Source organism: Lissotriton helveticus, chromosome 12, assembly GCF_964261635.1.
Source record: "Lissotriton helveticus chromosome 12, aLisHel1.1, whole genome shotgun sequence".
Classification (NCBI taxonomy): Eukaryota; Metazoa; Chordata; class Amphibia; order Caudata; family Salamandridae; genus Lissotriton; species Lissotriton helveticus.
Window position 1 is genome coordinate 475,755,350 of NC_136073.1, and position 20,745 is coordinate 475,776,094.

At 47.5% G+C, this 20,745-nt stretch overlaps 1 protein-coding gene across 1 annotated transcript in view; it reads left to right on the forward strand.

Moving 5' to 3' along the window:
- The window catches only part of URI1 (URI1 prefoldin like chaperone), a 369,284-nt gene that overhangs the window by 135,729 nt on the left and 212,810 nt on the right, over positions 1-20,745 (forward strand). The window contains exon 3 of the mRNA XM_078670635.1: positions 16,373-16,451. Coding sequence (XP_078526761.1) covers positions 16,373-16,451 — 79 coding nt within the window. The remainder of the gene's footprint in view (positions 1-16,372; positions 16,452-20,745) is intronic.

The following is a 20,745-nucleotide window of genomic DNA, read 5'->3' on the forward strand; positions in this document are numbered from 1 at the left end:
GTGCGACTCTGTCTTATCATGTTGGATCCCTGGAACGCCAGCCATGATTACCGTGTATGGAGCTGACTCTGGAGGTAAATTGATACAGGGGGGCTTCAATAGCTTGCCCTCCTTCCAAGGAGTGTTGTGCCCTCTATTTATTGGTTCTGCGATATGATCTATAATTTCTGACATCGTACTACCATCTCTGGCTAGTGTTTTGGCTTCCTCCCTAACGTAATCAATAACAGATGTATTTGCTGTACCTTTAGCAGTGACAATGGGGTGGTGTTGGGCATTATGGCTAGTTGGAGTAGCGTCAGAGGTAACTTTTGGGGGTGCTCTTGGGGTCCACAGCCACTCTCAAGGGAAAGGATTCTACAACTTTTTCCAATAGTGCCGAGTTGGCCAATACAGCACTTTCCAATTTCCCAACATTCTCACAAATTTTTTTTAACCCTCTCAATTAATGGTAACATTAGAGATTTTAATAGATGTTCCAGTGTTTCCAAAATGCCTTTGGGAAGTTGGTTAGCTACGGGCTGGCAGGGTGTATGCTTAGTAGACCTATTTCTGGGATGGTTTGTAAGCGTTTGATGTTCTACTATAGGCAAAGTTTGTTGGGTAGGAGTGGTGATTTTTATAACTTTAGCACATCTGCCCTTTTGGATCCCTCCCCCGCGCTTTCTTTTACCAACAGTAGATTTAGACTTATTGACCTTTCCCATATTTGGAGCAGGTGGTACAAATTCGTGGGGCGGATTAGGGATGGTGGTAGAGGTAGGTATGGGTTGTCTGGTCCCCAATATAGATATACTATCTGAGGTTGAGTCCAGTGAGGTGCTAATGATACTTATCTGCACCCTCCTTCTCCATGCTTGGGCCCCGGCCGCTATCTTCCCGCTGCTGCGCTGGGGATACAGCTGCCATGAATGTACCCAATGAAGATCGCTTTGACAATAACTCTAGGGACAACCTTTTTTCGGTGAGTGCAATTTCATGTTCAAGAACATTAGCCGCCTTGGTAATAAACTGGTCGAGAGTACCCGACACAGAGCCCCCAACACTGCCCTGTGCGATCTTCCTCCCATTCCTTAAGCGGAACGCCATTACTAAACGTACCGTGAGTAATAAAGAACTAGTTTGGAACAGTATAGATTCTCACAGCCAACGTCTAAAATAAACAGTGTGAAAGTAAGATGAACATGTGCTAGTAAGTACGACAATGACTCACTTCCTAAAACTAAAAAAGAAGGGGGGTGGCCCTGCCTGGCCTTTACCGGCCTCGGACAGCCGTTGACGGTCCCGCCCTTGTCCCGGGCTTCTCCCGGCACGCTCCCGCGAAGCGGATGTTGTAATCAATCTTATAGGGGAGTGGGAGGAGTCTAATTGGCCTCAGGTGAGGGTTCGCAGGTCTTCTGGGACACGTAGTCCTCGTGGTGGGTTGGCAGCGTTGCGGGCTCCCTCTGGTAAGCCTGTTGTAATGTCCACCTTTCTCCTCACTCCCAACAAAGTTAGCACGGCACCACGGAGCAGAACAGCACAGAACCTCTCTGCGAAGCGGCACCGCATACATTTGCAATCTGTGGTAAAAATCCAGACCCAGACTCAAGTTCCATAACCATAATTTTCAGAAAGACTGAGGGCCTGAGGGTTTGGCAAGGTGTCTCCAACCTTTTCTGTACTGAGAACTACTTATGTTCAATGAAACACATTGAGAGCTACTAATATGATTAGTATTGTATAACTTTAATTCTGTTATATGTATATTAATTCAACCAAGCGAAAGCTTTAGAATTTAATAAGCTGGGCTGCACACAGGTGAGCTACTCAGAGGTAGCTGGAGATATACAGCACCCCTGGCATAGAGGTTACTCTGTTAAAATGTGTCACAAGTTCATTATACCGTTATGTGCAGTGCAGTGCTTTGGCTGTAATGGCTTGTAATATGGGGAATGGAACATCTGTTGCGTTTCAATGGAGTATGAAGGTGGCACGCAGTTCACATGTTCACTGTAATCATTAAAGCCACAGTAGCTCAGATCTATTTTAGTAAGAAAAACGCATCTGTATAATGGTAATTCTTCAGGTGTGGACTATTACGATTTTCCTGCTGAGATGGAACATTATGAAAGGTTGGAGACACTTAAACTGACTGCTCTAATTCCATTTTTTTTGCCAGAACGTCACTTTTGTATTGTCTAAAGTGAAGCAGGTCAAATGCTCAAGCCTGGCTTTGAGGTGAACTGGGAACAGTAGTACCAAGTCTCCTGCCTCTTTTCTTACTGTGTACAAACTCTGTATCTGCAATATGGTTTACTCTTCTTCTCTGTTGCAGGAATTGGGGCTTCAGAATGTTGATCCTGTAGCCTTGCGGTGTCCTGCGTAACAGATGTAGTAGAGTTTACTGATTCTCCAGCAGTAAGACTAAGTACAACAGCCTTCTCAAAGTTAAGGAATGTCCTTGGTCTTCTGTGGGAGTATCACAATCGATAAATTACTCATTGTACATTGCCACGTGGTGCCCCTAATTTCCACAGTAGTGTCAAACCTCTCAATGGGGGCATCAAGAATAGCAGCACCTTCAGAGGTAGTCCTGCAATAAGAGAAAACCTTTGAAAGGAAGAGTCAGACTTGAGCGATCTGTGGTCACAGGGAAGCCACCTCCTAAGTGGTGACTTCTACCTACTCTTCTTCCGTTAGTGAGGTGTGAGAAATATTGTAAACCATCTAGTAGAATAGCAAAAGATCACAAAAGACCAATGGGTCTTGAATACGGTTCTGAATGAATTTACATTGAGCTTCAAATCTGCTCCTCCTGTTGTGCCACCCAAGAATTCCTCTTCACATTACCAAGCATTATTCTGAAAGCAATTGAACAACTCACTAGAGAAACATGTAGCTGCGTAGGTCCCTTATCATGAAACAGGAACAGTAATTTATCCACGTTCATTTCTTGTCCAAACAAAAGATCCAAATCTCAAGAGTTCAGACCCATACTCTACATCAGGGCTACAAAATTAATGGGTAAAGAGGGAGAAGTTCAGGATGTTGGTCATACATTGAACCTCGACTCAGTTTTCAAGATGAGTAGATGCGTTTCATAGGTCTATTGGATGCCTATTTTCACATCCCCTTTAAAAAAGAAATGTTGAGGTTTGTTCTAGGCAGAAAATTACTTTCAGTTCACGGCCTCCCTTTCGGGCTGAAGTCTGCTTCGGTTTCACAAACTTTCTCAAAATGTATGGCTCTTGTTGGAGCACATCTCAGAAGGCAGAACATCATTGTCTTTCTTATAGACAACTGGTGCAACTTCAGAAAAAGCTTTGTCATTTCCATTAAGTTTCAGACTTCCTATACCGTCCCAGTCTTTATTCCGTCATAAAGAAGTAGACCGCCAATCTGGTTCAAAGGATTCAATATTTACACCAGATCTTAGAGATCCAGGTCACAAGAACATATCCTACGGAAGAGAGGCTTGCATCTATCAGTCTGAGGTGTCTCAATCTGTTACAAAGCCATCACCTGACATGATAGCTATCCTCTCTATTGGGATTAATTGCTTCCTTATCTTTTCTGGTTACTCATACCCGGCTTCACATGAGATTGTTGCAGCAGTGCCTGGAGAACCAATGGATTCTGTTTGCATGTGCCTGGAATAACAAGCTAACATTGTCACTGTCAGTGATACAATGGTTTCCTTGCTGTTGTCATCTGAAGGGAGTACATTTCTTTCAACATGTCTCAACACAGTCATGGACTCTTCTTGCCAAAGACTGGGTGGCCCCATGTATCTTCTCCAGTGTTGCTGGCAACAACTTTCTAGAGCCTTTCCCTCCATAAAAGTAATGTAGATATGAGGCGGATTGGAATTGGGCTCTTTCCAGCACATATGTGAGGTTATCACCTGTAGCATGTATCCAAAAAATTGCTATGGCGTATGCTGCACAGCAGTATGCCCGTATATCTGGGAGTGCTATTCACGTGTTATATTGAATACACTGTCAAGTCCGCATCGCCACTCTTGGATGCCCTCCATCCCATAGGAGCATCCAGACCACACTCTCTATTTCAACAAATATCGCCTCAGGGAACTTGTGCTATGTATACCAAATAATATATGGTAGCCTGGGAAGGGGGTTACCTTCTTATATCTTGTACATAACTGTCCTCCCCAGCAGCGTTAGGGGCTAGGATCTCCATCTTTCCAGATCTCTGTGTTAGTCTGTGAATATTCTTCGGATATTTCTTTGTAGACTCATGTCCCTATCAGAGGTCACATAAAGTCCCAATATTGGAACCCCTGCCTATCAATGCGTCCAGGTGTCCAGGGAGATCTTGTGTTTCAAGCAGCCCCCCTGCTGGATATAGGCTGGATTTGTCTGTCTAACTTGCAGCCAGCGTGCACACCATATTGCTCGAAGATTCGGAATATGCTTGTAATGTTATATTGGGTCGTGTGATATATAATAGAATTTCCTCTGCATAGAGCGAGATCCGATCATCCTCTTTTGCATTTTCCTCAACTCGAAAGCCTACCACATCTGGGTATGTCCACACCATGTACACCAATGGCTCCAGTGTGAGGGCAAACAGCAGGGGAGACAGGGGGACATTCTTTTTTGTACCTCTACCTATTGGAAACTTCTCCGATGTCACCCCATTCACCCTAACTCTAGCTACAGTGTTAGTTTAGAGCAGTGCTCTCCAAGCCATGAATTTGGGTCCAAACCCAAATTGTTGCAGGGTGTGTGTTAGTACTGGCCAGTGAACGGTGTGAAACACTTTCTCTGCATCAAGAGGCGAAAATATAGAATAGTATTCCCTTGTGTGTGCCATTTATAGCCAATTATAGAGCCCACAAAGGTTAAATTTGGTCGACGTGTTCGGCATAAAACCTGATAAAAATAATTTGTCTTTGTGGATTAGGAAGTTGATCACAGGTATTAGTTTTGTGGTCAGTATCGTTGCCAGGATCTTAGTCTCGATGTTCAGCCGTGATATTGGTCGGTAGGACCTACAGTCTGTGGCGGGCTGTTCAGCTTAATGAATTACCACCAGTGTAGTGCTGTAGCGATCTCTTGGGAGGCTTCCTTCTGCCTTTAACTCTATGCACATTTTAAGTAGGTGTGGGCCTAGAACCCCAGCGTTTCTCAAAGAACTCCATGGGGATCTCATTGAGACCTGGGATTTACCCTGTTCTTAGTTTGCCTATGGCAATCATCACCTCAGAGAAAGTCTCATATTCCTCCAGGGCCAGACTGTTATCTAGGTGCAGGGTGGGGACTGTCACTCCTTCAAGATAAGTTACTATTTGGGATGTCTCAGCTAGTGGGGCGAGCTTGGTAGAATTCTGCATGGTATTGTGCAACTTCATTGGCTAACTCTTGTGCCGTTACATAGGACTCGTTCCCACCTTGTATAGTGTGTATCCTGCATGCTTCTTCCTGCCCAACCATGCCAGCAATTTGGAAGTGTTATCACCTCTATCGTATAGGCGGTGTTGTGTAGCTAGAATCAGGATTTTCGCTTCGTGTTGTGCCAAGGGTTGATATTCTTTTGTGAGTAATCGCTATCTGTCATATAATGGAGGGATCTGTCCTTGATCTCTGAGTTTCCTCTCCAAGGATTCAAAGTCCCTCACCTCTTCTTCTTTTTTTTTTTTCTCATAGGCTATGATGTTTTGTGGCTTGTCTCTTAGCATAGTTCTGCAAGCCTACCGTAGTGTGACCACCGATTAAACCAAATCCTTATTCTCATTAAAGCATAGTTCTGTGTCCACCCTAAGTTCGCAAGCAATTGTCTCATCCCTTAGTTCCCAGGCATTCATTTTCCAACTCACCCCTAAATTATGAGCCTGTGTTCAGACCGTCAGCCAGTGGGGCAAATGGTTTGACAGGCTCCTAGCCAGACTCACCTTTCTCTCCTGCTTTTGCAAAGACGTAGTCTAGCTTGGAGAATACCCTGTGGGCACCTGTGAAGTATGGGTATTTATGGTCCCCTGGATATCGGTGTCACGAGAGGTCAGATAATCCCAGAAAGTTTACAAACTTTGCCAGTGGCGATTCTCTGTTGCGTTGGTGCCGGACTGTAGCGGTCCAGACTTCGGCTAATCACATCATTGAAGTCTCCCCCTATAATATGCACGGAGGAACCTGCCACTAAAATTAGTTCACCTACTCTATCCAGAGTTTCTGCAGTCTCGGGGGAGCATAGACACTGATCAGGGTTATGCCTTTCTGTCCCCATATCCCCTTAACCGCTGCATATGCCCCTCTAAGGTCAATCCAAGGTTTAATGACCATGAAAGGAGGTGTTTTACTTATCAATATTGCCACCCTTGGGAGCCCGTGGTGGAGCCAGCAATCAGCAGTGTTTTGTAGGCACCCTGTACCTAAATATTTACATGAGGAACCTCGTAAGTTTGTCAATTGCACCAGATCCACATCTTGTTTGAGTCTCCTCAGGCACGTGGCCACCAACCCCCTTTTGACCTTATTCCCTAGACGGTTTACATTCCACTTCACTATAGAACATCTATGGTCACCTCGGGTTTCCACCCCACACATCTATGTTATGTAATAAAGTTTGACCGGCATTTATGGAAATCCCGGTCCCAGTGTCTGCCTATCTCACTACGCCACACCAGATAAACCCCCCATCCCACTACAGAACTTATTCAATTCCCTCTCCACCCTCCTCGCACATTTCCCCTTTTGTCTAAGTGACAACTGTCGCAGGAGGGCCTAAGAGGTCTGTAATCCACTCCCTCCCGTGGCAAACACCCACACTTAAGTCAAACACCACAAGTGCTCACTGATCAAGCAGTCTTAAGCCTGTGGGAAAAGAAACTAACATAAAATAGAAACACTCCCTCAGGCTCTAGCGGTGTGGTCCCTGGGGGGGAGAGGGGGGGGGGGAGCGACTCATGATTCACCCTCTCCCCCTCTCCATCAGGCACATTCAATAGGTCATTCATCTCTCATCTTGCGCAGCATCTCAGCGAGGATGTGGGGGAACACTTATCGTAGCACCCCTCTCCATGTTGGCAAATTCTACCATGAGCGGTTGATCCTTCTCAGAGTTGGTAGAGCGATCATGTTCCGACAAGTCCGGAATGTCTGCTTCCTGTGTTTTTATCATTCTTGGTCTTTTTCGTGTTCAGAATCTGTTCCCCTTCAGTGTCCGATGAGTAGCCGCATCTCGCTGTTCGCAGTCTGGTAGGGAAAGGCGTCCCTTGGTGCTTGTAGCTCCCATGTCAGTGCAGTGTCTCCTCCCATTTCCTTGGACTTTGGGTTTAACTCCCTCCTGCAGGGCCCTGCATGAACTTCCCCCCTCTGCTCTGTATCCGGAGGGGTCGACGTTCCTCTAGCCAGGTCTAAGATTCCTCTGGAGTTTGCAAGAAGCGTGTTTGTTCCTTCATAAAGGACTTTAAGTTTTGCAGGGAATAATCTATATGGTAAATGTAGGGCGTTTAGTTTTGTTTTGACCGAATCAAATGTCCTCCTCGGTCTATGTACCTCGCGAAAATAGTCCGGGAATATCATAATTTTGGAATGTTCATGTTGGATCTCTCCAATTCGTTGTGCCTTTTTCAATATCTCGTCTCGCCCTGGTAGTTCAAGAAATGGGTGATCACTGGTCTGGGGGACGAGAAGTGGGCCTCTGGAAGGGATGCACACAAACGCTGGTTTAGGAACGCTACCATATTTGGGGCCTCTACACCCTCTGTAAAACCCACAGAGCACAGGTTGTTCCTCCTCGCGCAATTTTCAGCGTCGTTCACACTCCATGCGACTTCCTTCAGGGTAGTAGGTAGTTCCTGGACTTCCTTGTGGAGGCTTTGTAATATATTCAACATCATATATTTGGTTTTCTGCTTGGGTGACCCTGTCAGACATTCCGGAAGGCTTGGCAGAATAGTGTAACCTCAGGCCAAACTTTACCAATTCTTCCTTCCAGGGCTTTCATAGAGGCGCATATGGCCTCTGAGTTGTGCTTAAGCTTCGGCCTTTCCTCCTGTTCAGCCTAGTGAGTGGCCACCTTTGTGGATTTGTCCATTCCACCTGTTTGGGCAATTGAGGGTCTTTCCTCCTGTTCAGCTTGGGGAATGACCACCTTCGTGTATTTGTCCATTTACTCCTGTTTAGGGAATTTAGGGTCATTATCCTTTGCCTTTCCAACTCGGAGTTAGTGACAGTCCGGGAATGAAAACTTGCAGGCTACTAGCCTGGCAGTTTTCCCCCCTGTACCCCATGTTTCACCCTTGCCAGTCCTTTGAGTTATTGGGAACAGATGCATGGTCTGTAGACTATATCCTGGTCTTCTCAGTGAAGACCAGCCCTCAACTGCCGGTCCTGTTCTCCTATTCTTTCTAGGTGGCTGTGTGTAGGCCCTCATTTGGGGAGGGAAGAGTCTCTCTGTCGGGGTGGGGGGCCTTTTGGGTCCAGGACGTTGAGTCAAGACAAACTGGTGTGACCATCCCCTCCTCTATTCTCAACCCTTCTCAGAGGGTCCGGTGCCTCTCTTTCCTGCTGTGTATCGTGTTTTTGTGTGTATGGGGGGGGGAATCAGCGGTGCCTGAGCCTTACGAGTGGCAGCGCCTACCAGGTTAGTTGTAGGGGAGGCGTTTCACAAGAGGGGGGCCATTGGCGCATTCAGTCCACGAGGGTGACCGTTGCCTTCTGATCCCGTCTTGGGCTACGGGGCAGAACAGGGCCTCGACGCCGCCTCCAGCTCGTCCCAGGTCACTACGCTGCTTCTAGTTGTTGGGGCAGCGCGATGTCAGCCATCCTGTCTGTCCTCCGATTCGCAGAAAGAAAAGCTCCCCCAAGTGTTGGTCGTCCTCACTGTACACTCGCTCCCCGGCCCGGGGTCTTTCAATAGCGAGGCGCGGCTGTCTGTGTCACTTGTCGCAGGCACGACTGGGCACCTGGATATATATGGCTCCCCTTGGCCGAGGGACTCCAGCTGAGTTCCCCAAATGCCACTGAAGCAGGGAGCAAGGACCAGGAGCTTATCTTAAGGCCCACCGTCTGGGTGCTGCAGCCTGTACTTTACTTTCTCACCAATTAGCAAACCAACCACTTCCTGGTAAATCTAAAGCATATTTACACAAGAAAAAGCTGTTACTGTGGTCCAGTTGCGAAATATCCTTTTCCTGACATACTTAAAGCTGCTACAGGATTACATTTGTGTGACACTACTGTCTGGATTGCGCAACCAGAGAGAAGGCCCAAGTAGGTCAGGTTTTGGAGGAATATGTTTGAGTGCTGATTTATGCAGTTTTAGTATTTCTTGTCCGTCTTTTCTAGTAGGATGGGCTTCCTATTCTATTTAGTGCTTATGACCTTTGATGAGGATCTACTGGAAGAGAAGGAAAAGTTACTACCTGTAATCGCAAATCTCTTCAGATGATTTATTATTTAAGCCATAAGGGACCCTCTCACTTATTGAGACAAGAAAACGTAGGTCCTTTTTAGGTCTCGGCTAGCGAAGGCTGCGCTTGTGCAGTCTCGCTGCCGAGATTTTATGCTTTCTAGTGGTGGGGCTTGAACCCGCCCCTACCCGTCCCTCTTCTCCATTGGCTGGCTTCCTAAACGGAGGCCAGCCATTGGAGAAGAGCGGCGTCTGTCCATTTAAGCCCTGTCCTTTTCAGATTGAGGGGCGTGTTTTTTTATGTCCTTTCTCTCCGTGACGTCATCGGACCAAAACACGCCCCCCAATCTGAAAAGTACGGGGCTTGTTTACTCTGTTACTAGTGCGTTTGATGAAAGACACATCAAAGACACGCATTGCCATGGAAATAACCAGCAGGTCACGATGTAGTCCCTTCTTTATGTCTACACTTCATATCCTTTTAGTTACAGTCCTAAAACAAAGCCGGAAATGTCCATGTATTGGCCAATCCTATTGCTCCATTAGAGGAAAAGGCTGGTACCCATTGATTGCAACTAGCTATGGTGCGGCTCTTCTTCGTGATTGTCCCTGAGGATTAAATTTAAAACCAATCCGAAAGTAGAATGACTGCCAAATCCAGCGGAGGGGTGGTGCCAGCCGCTTAACCTAGCTGCGTGGTGTAGATTTCTGGCCGACTAAACCTCTCCCCTCCAGGCCACCCCCTTGCTCAGTTGGTGTGGTCGAAAATCCAGCCGGCATGTGTTTTACTTTACAGCCGCCTCACCCCGACAGCTTTGTTTTCCAACCGCGCCCATATTTTGACCTCTGAACATTTTTTTAAAATAAATTGATTCAATATGTGCTTTTTTTTTTTGGAGGGGGTGGGGGGATGAGAAAGCTTTGTGGATTTTTTTGTTATATTAACGGTACAGATAGGAGTAGGGGGGTGCCTGTAACCGCTGTGCGTGTATTTTCTTTACGTTGGACCTTGATTTCTTGTAGTTGCTTTTTATTATTCTGCCAATAAGAACAGAGCCATAAAAGTAGAAGGCCTTCCTCCTCTTTCGCAAGCTTTGCTAGTCGCTTGCCTGCACTGTTTTTTAAAGATGGGTTCGATATTCTCGTAGTGGTCGGGTCCCTGCAGCAGGGAGTGCCGGGCCGCATCTGTTGTGTGTGTGATGTATGCTCCGAGCCCCCACGGAGCTGCCTGGTGCCAGTGCATCTCGAGGCAGGGGGCGGGGCTCTAACTCGAGTAATGCACACATGCCCTGTCAGAGAAGCATTTTTGAATGCATTAGCCTGCTACACGTGTGCCAAAGAGCAGACATGAGGCTTATCAAGACGTGCCAGCGATGAATGTAGGTGCAGCAGCGTTCGGTGTTGGATCCCGCAGTTACACCCTACTACCACCCGATAGTAGTTTTAACCTCTGCTGCTGAAGGAGTGGGACCTGCTTAAAACGGACGCCCATGCGCATCCCCCTCCCAGGGTTCTAATCTGGGGCCCGCGTGTGTTTGGAGATGGTGTTGAGAGCGGGACATTGCTCACACCAGCTGCCCCTCGCAGCCGCACCACCGCCAGGCCCCTTCATGTCTAAAATCGGTTGCATATGCGGAATGTTTCGAAGAAATTCTTCAGGATTACAAGTTCGCATCTGAAAGATACTTGCCCGGTGCTTTTTGGCCGTGATTGGCATAAGTTTACTACTTTTCCTTCTGAATCCGGGTTTCACCCTGCAGTACTAAGCATTGGTACTTTAAAACACTGTTCACGTTTTTACCTAATGTGTTTTTTCATGACAGTCTGTTTGGAGTCTACATGGATAGCAATGAAAGGCACGCTTTTGTTTTTTTAAGACTTTATTTTATCTAACTCTGACCCCCACCCTATAATTGGAGCCACTTTCGGAAATATTTTCCCTAACACTGAAACTGCCGGACAGTTTGCACATTATACTAGCGAGGTAGGCCAACCTTTGCAGCGAGCAGGACATCGAGGGCTGACTGGAGGGGGTCAACGGCCACGGCGACCGCGGCCTCTTCCCGGCCTCCTACGTGGAGGTGTTGCGGGCGGCCAAGCCCGCCCCTGCCGCCGCCCGCCCCGGAGCCGCTCTACCCGGCCTGCTATGCCAACCTGCCAGCGGGCGGCTTCTCCACGGAGCCGGTGCAGTCTTCGTTCTGGGCCCCGCAGGACTCGAATCTCCCGGGGGCGCTGGCGCTGATGCAGCAGCGGCTCTCGCAGTCCTACCCACCTGGGCCCCAGCACGGAGCCCCCTACCAAACCAGCCAGGGCAGTGACGACGAGTGGGACGACATCTGCTCCACCGTGACAGACGACACTGGCTACCCGGAGTACGAGGGCGGCGCGTCGGCCCGCTACCGCCTCTCCACCCGCTCGGACGCGTCCTCCCGCTCCTCCTACACCCCCGCAGGCAACACCAAGGGCTCGGCACGGTCTCTCTTGAAGAAGGTAAGGGACATGCACACATTTGCCCTTCTCCTTATTTTGTTTTTAGAGGGATTGTTATGATATCAACTTTGTGGAGCTATAACTTGAGCTGATTCATCTGGAAAGCATGATTGATTCTCATATGGCTCCTGTTTTAATCAAATATTTGATGTCCCTGATCTTCTCAAAGGAGAGTTTTGCCCTATGCCTATTCCAGTTTGTCCGCTTAGAGATGAGCACATCGTGGCAGTCCGGTGCCCTTTGAGATTTAACGTTTAGTAACAAATCAACTTTAAGAAGTGTTGTCGCCATACAACAAATCAACTTTAAGAAGTGTTGTCGCCATACACTGGTGAGTTTGACTTGTTCATAAAATGGGCTATCATCGTCAAGAAACCCAGAACGTGGTCTACTACTTCATCAGCGAGAGACCTTGGCCTCCCTTCAAATCATTTGTTCACTATAAGAAGAAGTCAGGAGAGAAGGAAGTCAAAAAGAATTTCAGGAGATTTAAACACTGTCCCGTGCTTCAACTCCTCCTTCTTAGTGAAAAAGCAGGTATGGAAAGAAGATAAAACAGCTCCTCCTCAGCGGTGGTTCCAAGGTGCTTGTCAATCCTTTGAGTGTAGTGATTAAGTGCTCAAACATTCTATTAATCTGGTTGTGGTGTGAACAAGCTAAATCAGGGTTATTGCACATTTGTCCCATATCACCTTCAAGTATGTGGATTTGAAGTTGACTCACCTGTCCAAAATGGTGCCTTTAGAGAAGCCAACTGATGAAGATACCAATCAGACCCTTCGCTACAACAGGTCTGTAGTGTCCTTGGGATCACTGCCTTAGGATGCCTGGCAATATGGTCAACCACAATAATCATGTATTTGTTTTCTGAAGCCATCGGGCATCCAGCAGGCAATGGTAACCCTCCACATTTCACAAATGGCACTGTACCAACTGTATTGGCTCTGTGTGTGGGTATGCATGTTTGTGTGTGTCTCTGTGTGTGTCTCTGTGTGTGTCTCTGTGTGTGTCTGTGTGTGTGTGTGTTTCTGTGTGTGTGTGGCTCTGTGTGTGTGTGTGGCTCTGTGTGTGTGTGGCTCTGTGTGTGTGTGGCTCTGTGTGTGTGTGGCTCTGTGTGTGTGTGGCTCTGTGTGTGTGTGGCTCTGTGTGTGTGTGGCTCTGTGTGTGTGTGGCTCTGTGTGTGTGTGGCTCTGTGTGTGTGTGGCTCTGTGTGTGTGTGGCTCTGTGTGTGTGTGGCTCTGTGTGTGTGTGGCTCTGTGTGTGTGTGGCTCTGTGTGTGTGGCTGGCTCTGTGTGTGTGTGTGGCTCTGTGTGTGTGTGGCTCTGTGTGTGTGTGGCTCTGTGTGTGTGTGTGGCTCTGTGTGTGTGTGTGGCTCTGTGTGTGTGTGTGGCTCTGTGTGTGTGTGTGGCTCTGTGTGTGTGTGTGGCTCTGTGTGTGTGTGTGGCTCTGTGTGTGTGTGTGGCTCTGTGTGTGTGTGTGGCTCTGTGTGTGTGTGGCTCTGTGTGTGTGTGGCTCTGTGTGTGTGTGGCTCTGTGTGTGTGTGGCTCTGTGTGTGTGTGGCTCTGTGTGTGTGTGTGGCTCTGTGTGTGTGTGTGGCTCTGTGTGTGTGTGTGGCTCTGTGTGTGTGTGTGGCTCTGTGTGTGTGTGTGGCTCTGTGTGTGTGTGGCTCTGTGTGTGTGTGGCTCTGTGTGTGTGTGGCTCTGTGTGTGTGTGGCTCTGTGTGTGTGTGGCTCTGTGTGTGTGTGGCTCTGTGTGTGGCTCTGTGTGTGTGTGTGTTTGTGGCTCTGTGTGTGGCTCTGTGTGGCTCTGTGTGTGGCTCTGTGTGTGTGTGTGTGGCTCTGTGTGTGTGTGTGTGGCTCTGTGTGTGTGTGTGTGTGGGGCTCTGTGTGTGTGTGTGTGTCTCTGTGTGTGTGTGTCTCTGTGTGTGTGGGGCTCTGTGTGTGTGGGGCTCTGTGTGTGTGGGGCTCTGTGTGTGTGTGTGGGGGGGGCTCTGTGTGTGTGTGGGGGGCTCTGTGTGTGTGTGTGGGGCTCTGTGTGTGTGTGTGGGGCTCTGTGTGTGTGTGTCTCTGTGTGTGTGTGGGGGGCTCTGTGTGTGTGTGGGGGGCTCTGTGTGTGGGGGGCTCTGTGTGTGTGTGTGGGGGGCTCTGTGTGTGTGTGTGGGGGGCTCTGTGTGTGTGGCTCTGTGTGTGTGTGTGTGGGGGGCTCTGTGTGTGTGTGTGGGGCTCTGTGTGTGTGTGTGTGGGGCTCTGTGTGTGTGTGTGTGTGTGGGGCTCTGTGTGTGTGTGTGTGTGTGGGGCTCTGTGTGTGTGTGTGTGTGTGGGGCTCTGTGTGTGTGTGTGGGGCTCTGTGTGTGTGTGTGGGGCTCTGTGTGTGTGTGTGGGGCTCTGTGTGTGTGTGTGGGGCTCTGTGTGTGTGTGTGGGGCTCTGTGTGTGTGTGTGGGGCTCTGTGTGTGTGTGTGGGGCTGTGTGTGTGGCTCTGTGTGTGTGGGGGGCTCTGTGTGTGTGGGGGGCTCTGTGTGTGTGGGGGGCTCTGTGTGTGTGGGGGGCTCTGTGTGTGTGTGGCTCTGTGTGTGTGGGGCTCTGTGTGTGTGGGGCTCTGTGTGTGTGTGGGGCTCTGTGTGTGTGTGGGGCTCTGTGTGTGTGTGTGGCTCTGTGTGTGTGGGGGGCTCGGTGTGTGTGTGTGGCTCTGTGTGTGTGTGGGGCTCGGTGTGTGTGTGTGTGTGTGTGTGGCTCTGTGTGTGTGTGTGTGTGGCTCTGTGTGTGTGTGTGGGGCTCTGTGGCTCTGTGTGTGGCTCTGTGTGGCTCTGTGTGTGGCTCTGTGTGTGTGTGTGTGGCTCTGTGTGTGTGTGTGTGGCTCTGTGTGTGTGTGTGTGGCTCTGTGTGTGTGTGTGTGGCTCTGTGTGTGTGTGTGTGGCTCTGTGTGTGTGGGGCTCTGTGTGTGTGGGGCTCTGTGTGTGTGGGGCTCTGTGTGTGTGTGTGGGGCTCTGTGTGTGTGTGTGGGGCTCTGTGTGTGTGTGTGGGGCTCTGTGTGTGTGTGTGTGGCTCTGTGTGTGTGTGTGGGGCTCTGTGTGTGTGTGTGGGGCTCTGTGTGTGTGTGTGGGGCTCTGTGTGTGTGTGTGTGGCTCTGTGTGTGTGTGTGGGGCTCTGTGTGTGTGTGTGGGGCTCTGTGTGTGGGGCTCTGTGTGTGTGGGCGGGGCTCTGTGTGTGGGGCTCTGTGTGTGTGTGGGGCTCTGTATGTGTGGGGGGCTCTATTAATCAACTACTCACTCTACTAACTATTAATCACTGCTAATACTCTCTACTACTCTCTAATGCTTACCTATTGCCATTGTAAATGGCAATACCATATATGTATTGGTTTAAAAAAAAAAAACAATAAATGAAAAAAAATGACATTTGCAATGCCAATAGCTCTAATTTTAACAAAGACGAGACCATTGCATTGTAAATGCTTGTTTACTATTACTCCTAGGATCCCCTTAATGCTTTGATAATCAACGAATCTAACTGTACTCCATGGTGCATGATGGGCACACAACACAGGAGGAGGGGTGAAATCCTGAAAGGTGCTGGGCCAATTTTTGCTCTCATGTGTATGGTAGCCTATTTGCTAATACTGCCTCTTATTTCCTTTGTTTTCCCTTTAAAACAAGTTTACGAATGATATTTCTGGTCATGTTTTGTTAATGCCGGTGGAATTTCTCAGAATGAAAAGAATATGGTCGTGTTTCGTCAGGCCATGAAAGAAATGAGCTACAGCTTGTAGGTTGCCTGTAAAGGGCGTTAGTGCGGAGTCTCGGAGGCCATGGAGCACAGTTTGTCTACTTTTCAAGTGCATTCATAAGATGCCTTGAGCAGCGACTCTGTTGTTGCTTTCTTGGATCAATGGTCTTACGTTCTTTGTTAAAGCTGGTGCCAGGCCATCTTGGTTTTTTGGCAGAGTGTTATTTGAGGGTGAAGTTTTTGTCCCAGTGTGAAGTCGAGTTACTTGGCAATTTGTGAAAGTTGGGTTTTAAAGTAGTCCAGGTCAGTTGGCGAGGTTTAGACTAGTTGTTGGTTGCTGGCCTTGGAAAATAAGTGGCATTCTGATGTTATGGGCTTGGACTTAAGGTAGGTGCTTGACTTCTAGGTTGAAATGATGTGCCTGCAGTGTTTAAGACATTGGATGCCTGTAGTTTAGGAAACTTTAACATAGGGAGGGGTGTGTATCGCCGGCATATTGGGGAATTGTGATGCCATGATTAGTGATTAGAAGCCCATAGACCTCCATTTAGAGCCTGAATGTAATGGGTGGATATTGATGGCATCAGACAGTTGTTACATGAAAATAACTTGTGTTTCTATTTTATGTGTTTGTGGTGGAATCTTATCTAAAGGTCTTTCACTCATCTCCGCATGCCATTTAAAGAAAAAAAGGGAGGGTAAACTGCTGCATGTTTTTCTACTTATAATTGTTGCTTCGAGTTTCTTAGGTAAGTACGGCATCCTATTTTTTACATTTACACGACTTCTATTTTCCCCACAGGGAAAAAGTGGAAAGTGATTATGAAGCACTTGAAAACAGGCTTACCACGTTGCCTGATAAATTATCCTATGATGTCATGGTAGGTTCATAATTTTCCTTTAAAAGTATACTCTATAACTGTAACATGAAGATTGTGATTTTGTTTGGCATGTTCTTTATGAGCGGAGTAGAGTTATGGCTTGTATATATATTTTAAATGTCAGCAATGAGAATTATTTAGAACATTCTGTGTTTTACAGCTCTGAAAATGAAAAATTACTTTGAATAGCTTTTGTATAATTGTCATCAGCATTTCTTTGACAGGCACTGTCATTTTTATGCTTCTTATTGCCCAGCCCTTCAATCTCTTAACTTTCATTCATTTGTTTGTCTGATATACTGTAATGGTTATGCCATCTAGAGTATCCCAAGTACCAGATCACCATCTGCACAATTCACTGTTTAAGTATACATGTATTCCTTTCTGGTGACCAAGCCTGACCAAAGTTGGGAAGAACATTTAGTGAATGACTTTCTCTGTGGTATCTAATTTAGTGGAGAATTAGTAGTTGCTCATTCACGTAAGCATGAACTTCACTCTTTTGCCCAAGATAGTTTTACTGTGCGTGATTGACTTTTGTGAGTGTTTTTTGTGTGTTGCAAAATAACTTACAACTAATAGAAACAAACGAGTAAGGCAATACATATTTAATGGACTTCCTCTCAATTGCCTTGAACCACTTTGATTTAAAAAATTCACTTCGTCCACACAAGGAGTTCTTAGAAAGCCTTCTCTCCATGTCTACTTTGTAAGGGGCCTGCTTCAAGCAGTGGACAATAGCCTATGCATTTAAAAAAGCAGTTATTAGCAGAAAAGGTGTACAGTTGAAAGACCTTTTTCTTATTGCCACATTAATTTTGTGTACCCAGCAGGTATGGAGAGAGTTAAACTTCCAGATGTTCTGTTATACTAGGACTATATGCCTGGTTCTCAGAGTTGCAGTGTGTCCACTAGGATTTGCCTTCTCCTCTCCACATTTCTGTATGCTACTTAGATACTTTTTGTTTCTGCCTCTATGAAAAACTTCACACAGCTGGTTAATCTTACCCTAAATCAATCTCCTCCTATATTCCCTGCTGGTCAGGAATGCTTCCACTTTGTTGGCAGGAGCTAAACAAATATTTCTAATGGATACTTCTAACTGCAGATTTCTCATTGTGTGAATACTCCCAGGTGCCAGACTGGATCTGGAACTTTGCCTCAACAATTCCTTTGCATGCCGGTAGGTGTTGTCGTGTGGTTCTGCATCCCGTCCATCCTTCCTTGGAAGTAAAATGGGGGTCAATGTAGAAAAAACACCACCTCTCTGTGTCGGAACCAGAACTCTCCCTCAATTTAATTTACTTAACAGAAAGTATGCTACTAAACATGTCACCAGTGTGTACGGGACATATCTTCAGCTATAACAGGGTTCAAACCCTATGGGATTGCCACAAATGGATGTCAAGGACGGACCCACACGAGGTCGGTTTCTGGGGTCTTTGCCTCATGCACAACGCACTCATGACAGATGCTCTCATGAATGCAAAGGCCAATAAGGACTGCGAAATGAAACTCTATGTGGCGAGCACCATAGGAAAGCTCCGAAGGTCCAGTTCGGATTGAAGGCTAGAATGAATACTCTGCCCCAAAGACGCTCCAGAGAGAGCTCCATCCACTTAAACTCTTCAGGTATCCCAAAAAAGAAGAAACTCCAGAAGCCAAAACATGGCTCACCTTCTTCCTGCCACTCGCATCAGCAGTGGTCCGAATACCACAAGATTTCATCCGCCCACTGTGGAATAGACTCCTGCATAAGTCCCTATCCAGGCAGAGATCCTGGGCCATCAGCGAATCCGCAGCAACTTTAAGCCTTCAAAGAGAAGATTCTGTTTATTTTTGGTACCCTTCTGAATCCTGCTGGTGTGCCTTCGGACACCATGGATCCAAGGAGGCTTCACTGCTTCACTGGTTTACTGCCAGCGGATCTGTTCCTGACTGCAACTGTGCCACTTGACCCTGCTCTGGCATCTTTAATCACTCTAGTACTGATCCCCACTGCAGCTCCTACCCTGGCACAACTACCACACCAGTTCCCTGTGCTTCGACACAGTCGGTGATGACGACAGAGGGCGAACGAATAGTCATTTTTGGCGAAACTGCCATGACCTCGATCGAAGTTGTGCCCACCTCTACTTATCCCACGGCATTCTGATTTTCCCATTCTTCCTTTGTCTTCTAGATGTTTAGACCTGGCGCCACAAGACAGTTTCTGGATCTCCAGGAGGCCTATGGCCTTGACAGCTATCCAGACAAAGGACTTTATTCCCACCTGGCTCCTCTACAGAGGAATCTGCTTCTTTAGCCATGCTAATTAAAAGAGCAGCATAAGTTCTTTATCTCCAGGTTCCCTCAGCGGAAGTTACTACAGATGTGCTTACTGAGGTCCTGTAGCCAAGGCAGACCTCTTAAAAACACTACTTCCATGGAATGTGAAGCCCTCGCAGACACCCTCTTGGGCACCTGAGTGAAGCTAGAATCTTTCCCTCTGTCAATAGACAAGTAGCCGGCTGGCAAAGACCAGCTCCAAGGATCCATGTTTCCTCTTGCAATACACAACACCAGAGAGCCTTCTGCTTCAGGCTTCAACCAACGGACTGAAGACACATGCATTCGCAACCACTCCATCAGACAGTCAAAACTTCATACGAGTATTCGAAAAAAGAATGTTCTCCTCTGCCAGCCTTGCCCTTCGATCTGTCAACTTGAACTGCCATTTAGGTCTTTACTCGCACTATGCATTGTGGGACATAGTGAGAAAAATCCTGCTCGCAGACCCTGACTACCTTTGTGCACATTTCTAACTAATAATTCAAGACAGTCAAGACACCGCAAAGTAAGTTGTTAGATTTGGCCTGGTGTACAGACTGTCTGGGTAGGGCAGTTGGTACCAGCGTGGTGCTGTGGCATCACACATGGATATGATACAGGCTTCTCCAGCGATGTCCAGAAGTCTCTTGTGGACATGCCATTTGATTGCGCCTGTCTCTTTAGTAGACCAGGCAGACTCTGCACTAGAGCTCTTCAAAGAAAGCAAAGCAACCATGCACTCTCTTGCCTTGCACCACCCATATGATAGTTTAGCAAACCATTTATTTCATTTTGAGGCTTCAGAAGAGGATTTTAGCAGAGGACCCCCCATTCCTCAGCACCCTGCTGTTGCTGTCTCTGCAAACCCCTTTAGCTTACCCTTTGCAGTGCACTGTTGTCCTGATGGAGACCAAATTCCAAAGAAGGACAAGTTCACCTTGGCTCAAGTTCTGTCTGCCCTGGATCTAGGCATTTGGATGGTGGCATTAGAAGATGGCATTGGATTTGCAGGATTCCTTTTCCATATCCCTGTCATGTAATCCCACAGTAATTACCTGCAGTTTTAGGTGGGCTGCAAGCACTTTCAGGTCTCTGTGATTCCCCGTTAGCACCCTGTAAACAATGGCTAACTTGATGACATTCTTTGGGTTTACCATCAACGTGGCGAAGCTACACCGGACTTCTTCACAGAGACTACATTCATCTGAGCCATCATGGACAGTGTGCTGTTTAGAGCCTTCTCTCCACCATAATGAGTCCTGGATATTCAGCCTATGCACTAGATGTTTCAACTTTTGCCCTGGGTCTCAAATGAGATGGCTTTGAGTCTTCTTGCCTCTTAGCCTCGTGCATCCTGCTAGTGGCCATGCCAGAAAGCACATGCAGGCTCTGCAGTGGGATCTGGAGTCTCAGTAGGTTAAGCACCAAAGGACCCTCTCGGATGCCATCCAGTTGTCAGAGAAGAATGAAAATGATCTGCAGCAGTGGTTGTTGTGCTGCAGTTGGCACCTCTCTCCCCACTCAGAACTAACAGTTGTGACAAATGCACTTTTGTGGAGTTGGGGAGTCTTTCAGGGAGGGGTGGAGATCTGAGGAATCTGGTCAGCAGCAGAAATGTGCCTTCACAACACCTTGTTGGAGTAGAGGATGATTTGCTTGACACTAATGGATTTCCTCTCATTCATCAATTAGAAACAAGTGCAGGCTCTTACAGACATCATCACTTCCATGTGGCACTGCAACAAGCAGGACGTAGTGGGATTGTGGTTCCTGTGCCAAGTGGCTTTATGCCTTTGGAACTGGCAGTCGCCAGGGCTTCTCCCTAGTTGTAAAACACATGGCAGGATATTTAAACATCAAGGCGGATGGACAAACTCAGCCGGCATTGCCTTACAGATCACAAAGGGCATCTACACTCTGAGGGGGGCACAGGGCATCTTACAACAATCGGGAGAACCCAATCTTGATCTTTTTGCCTTTTCTG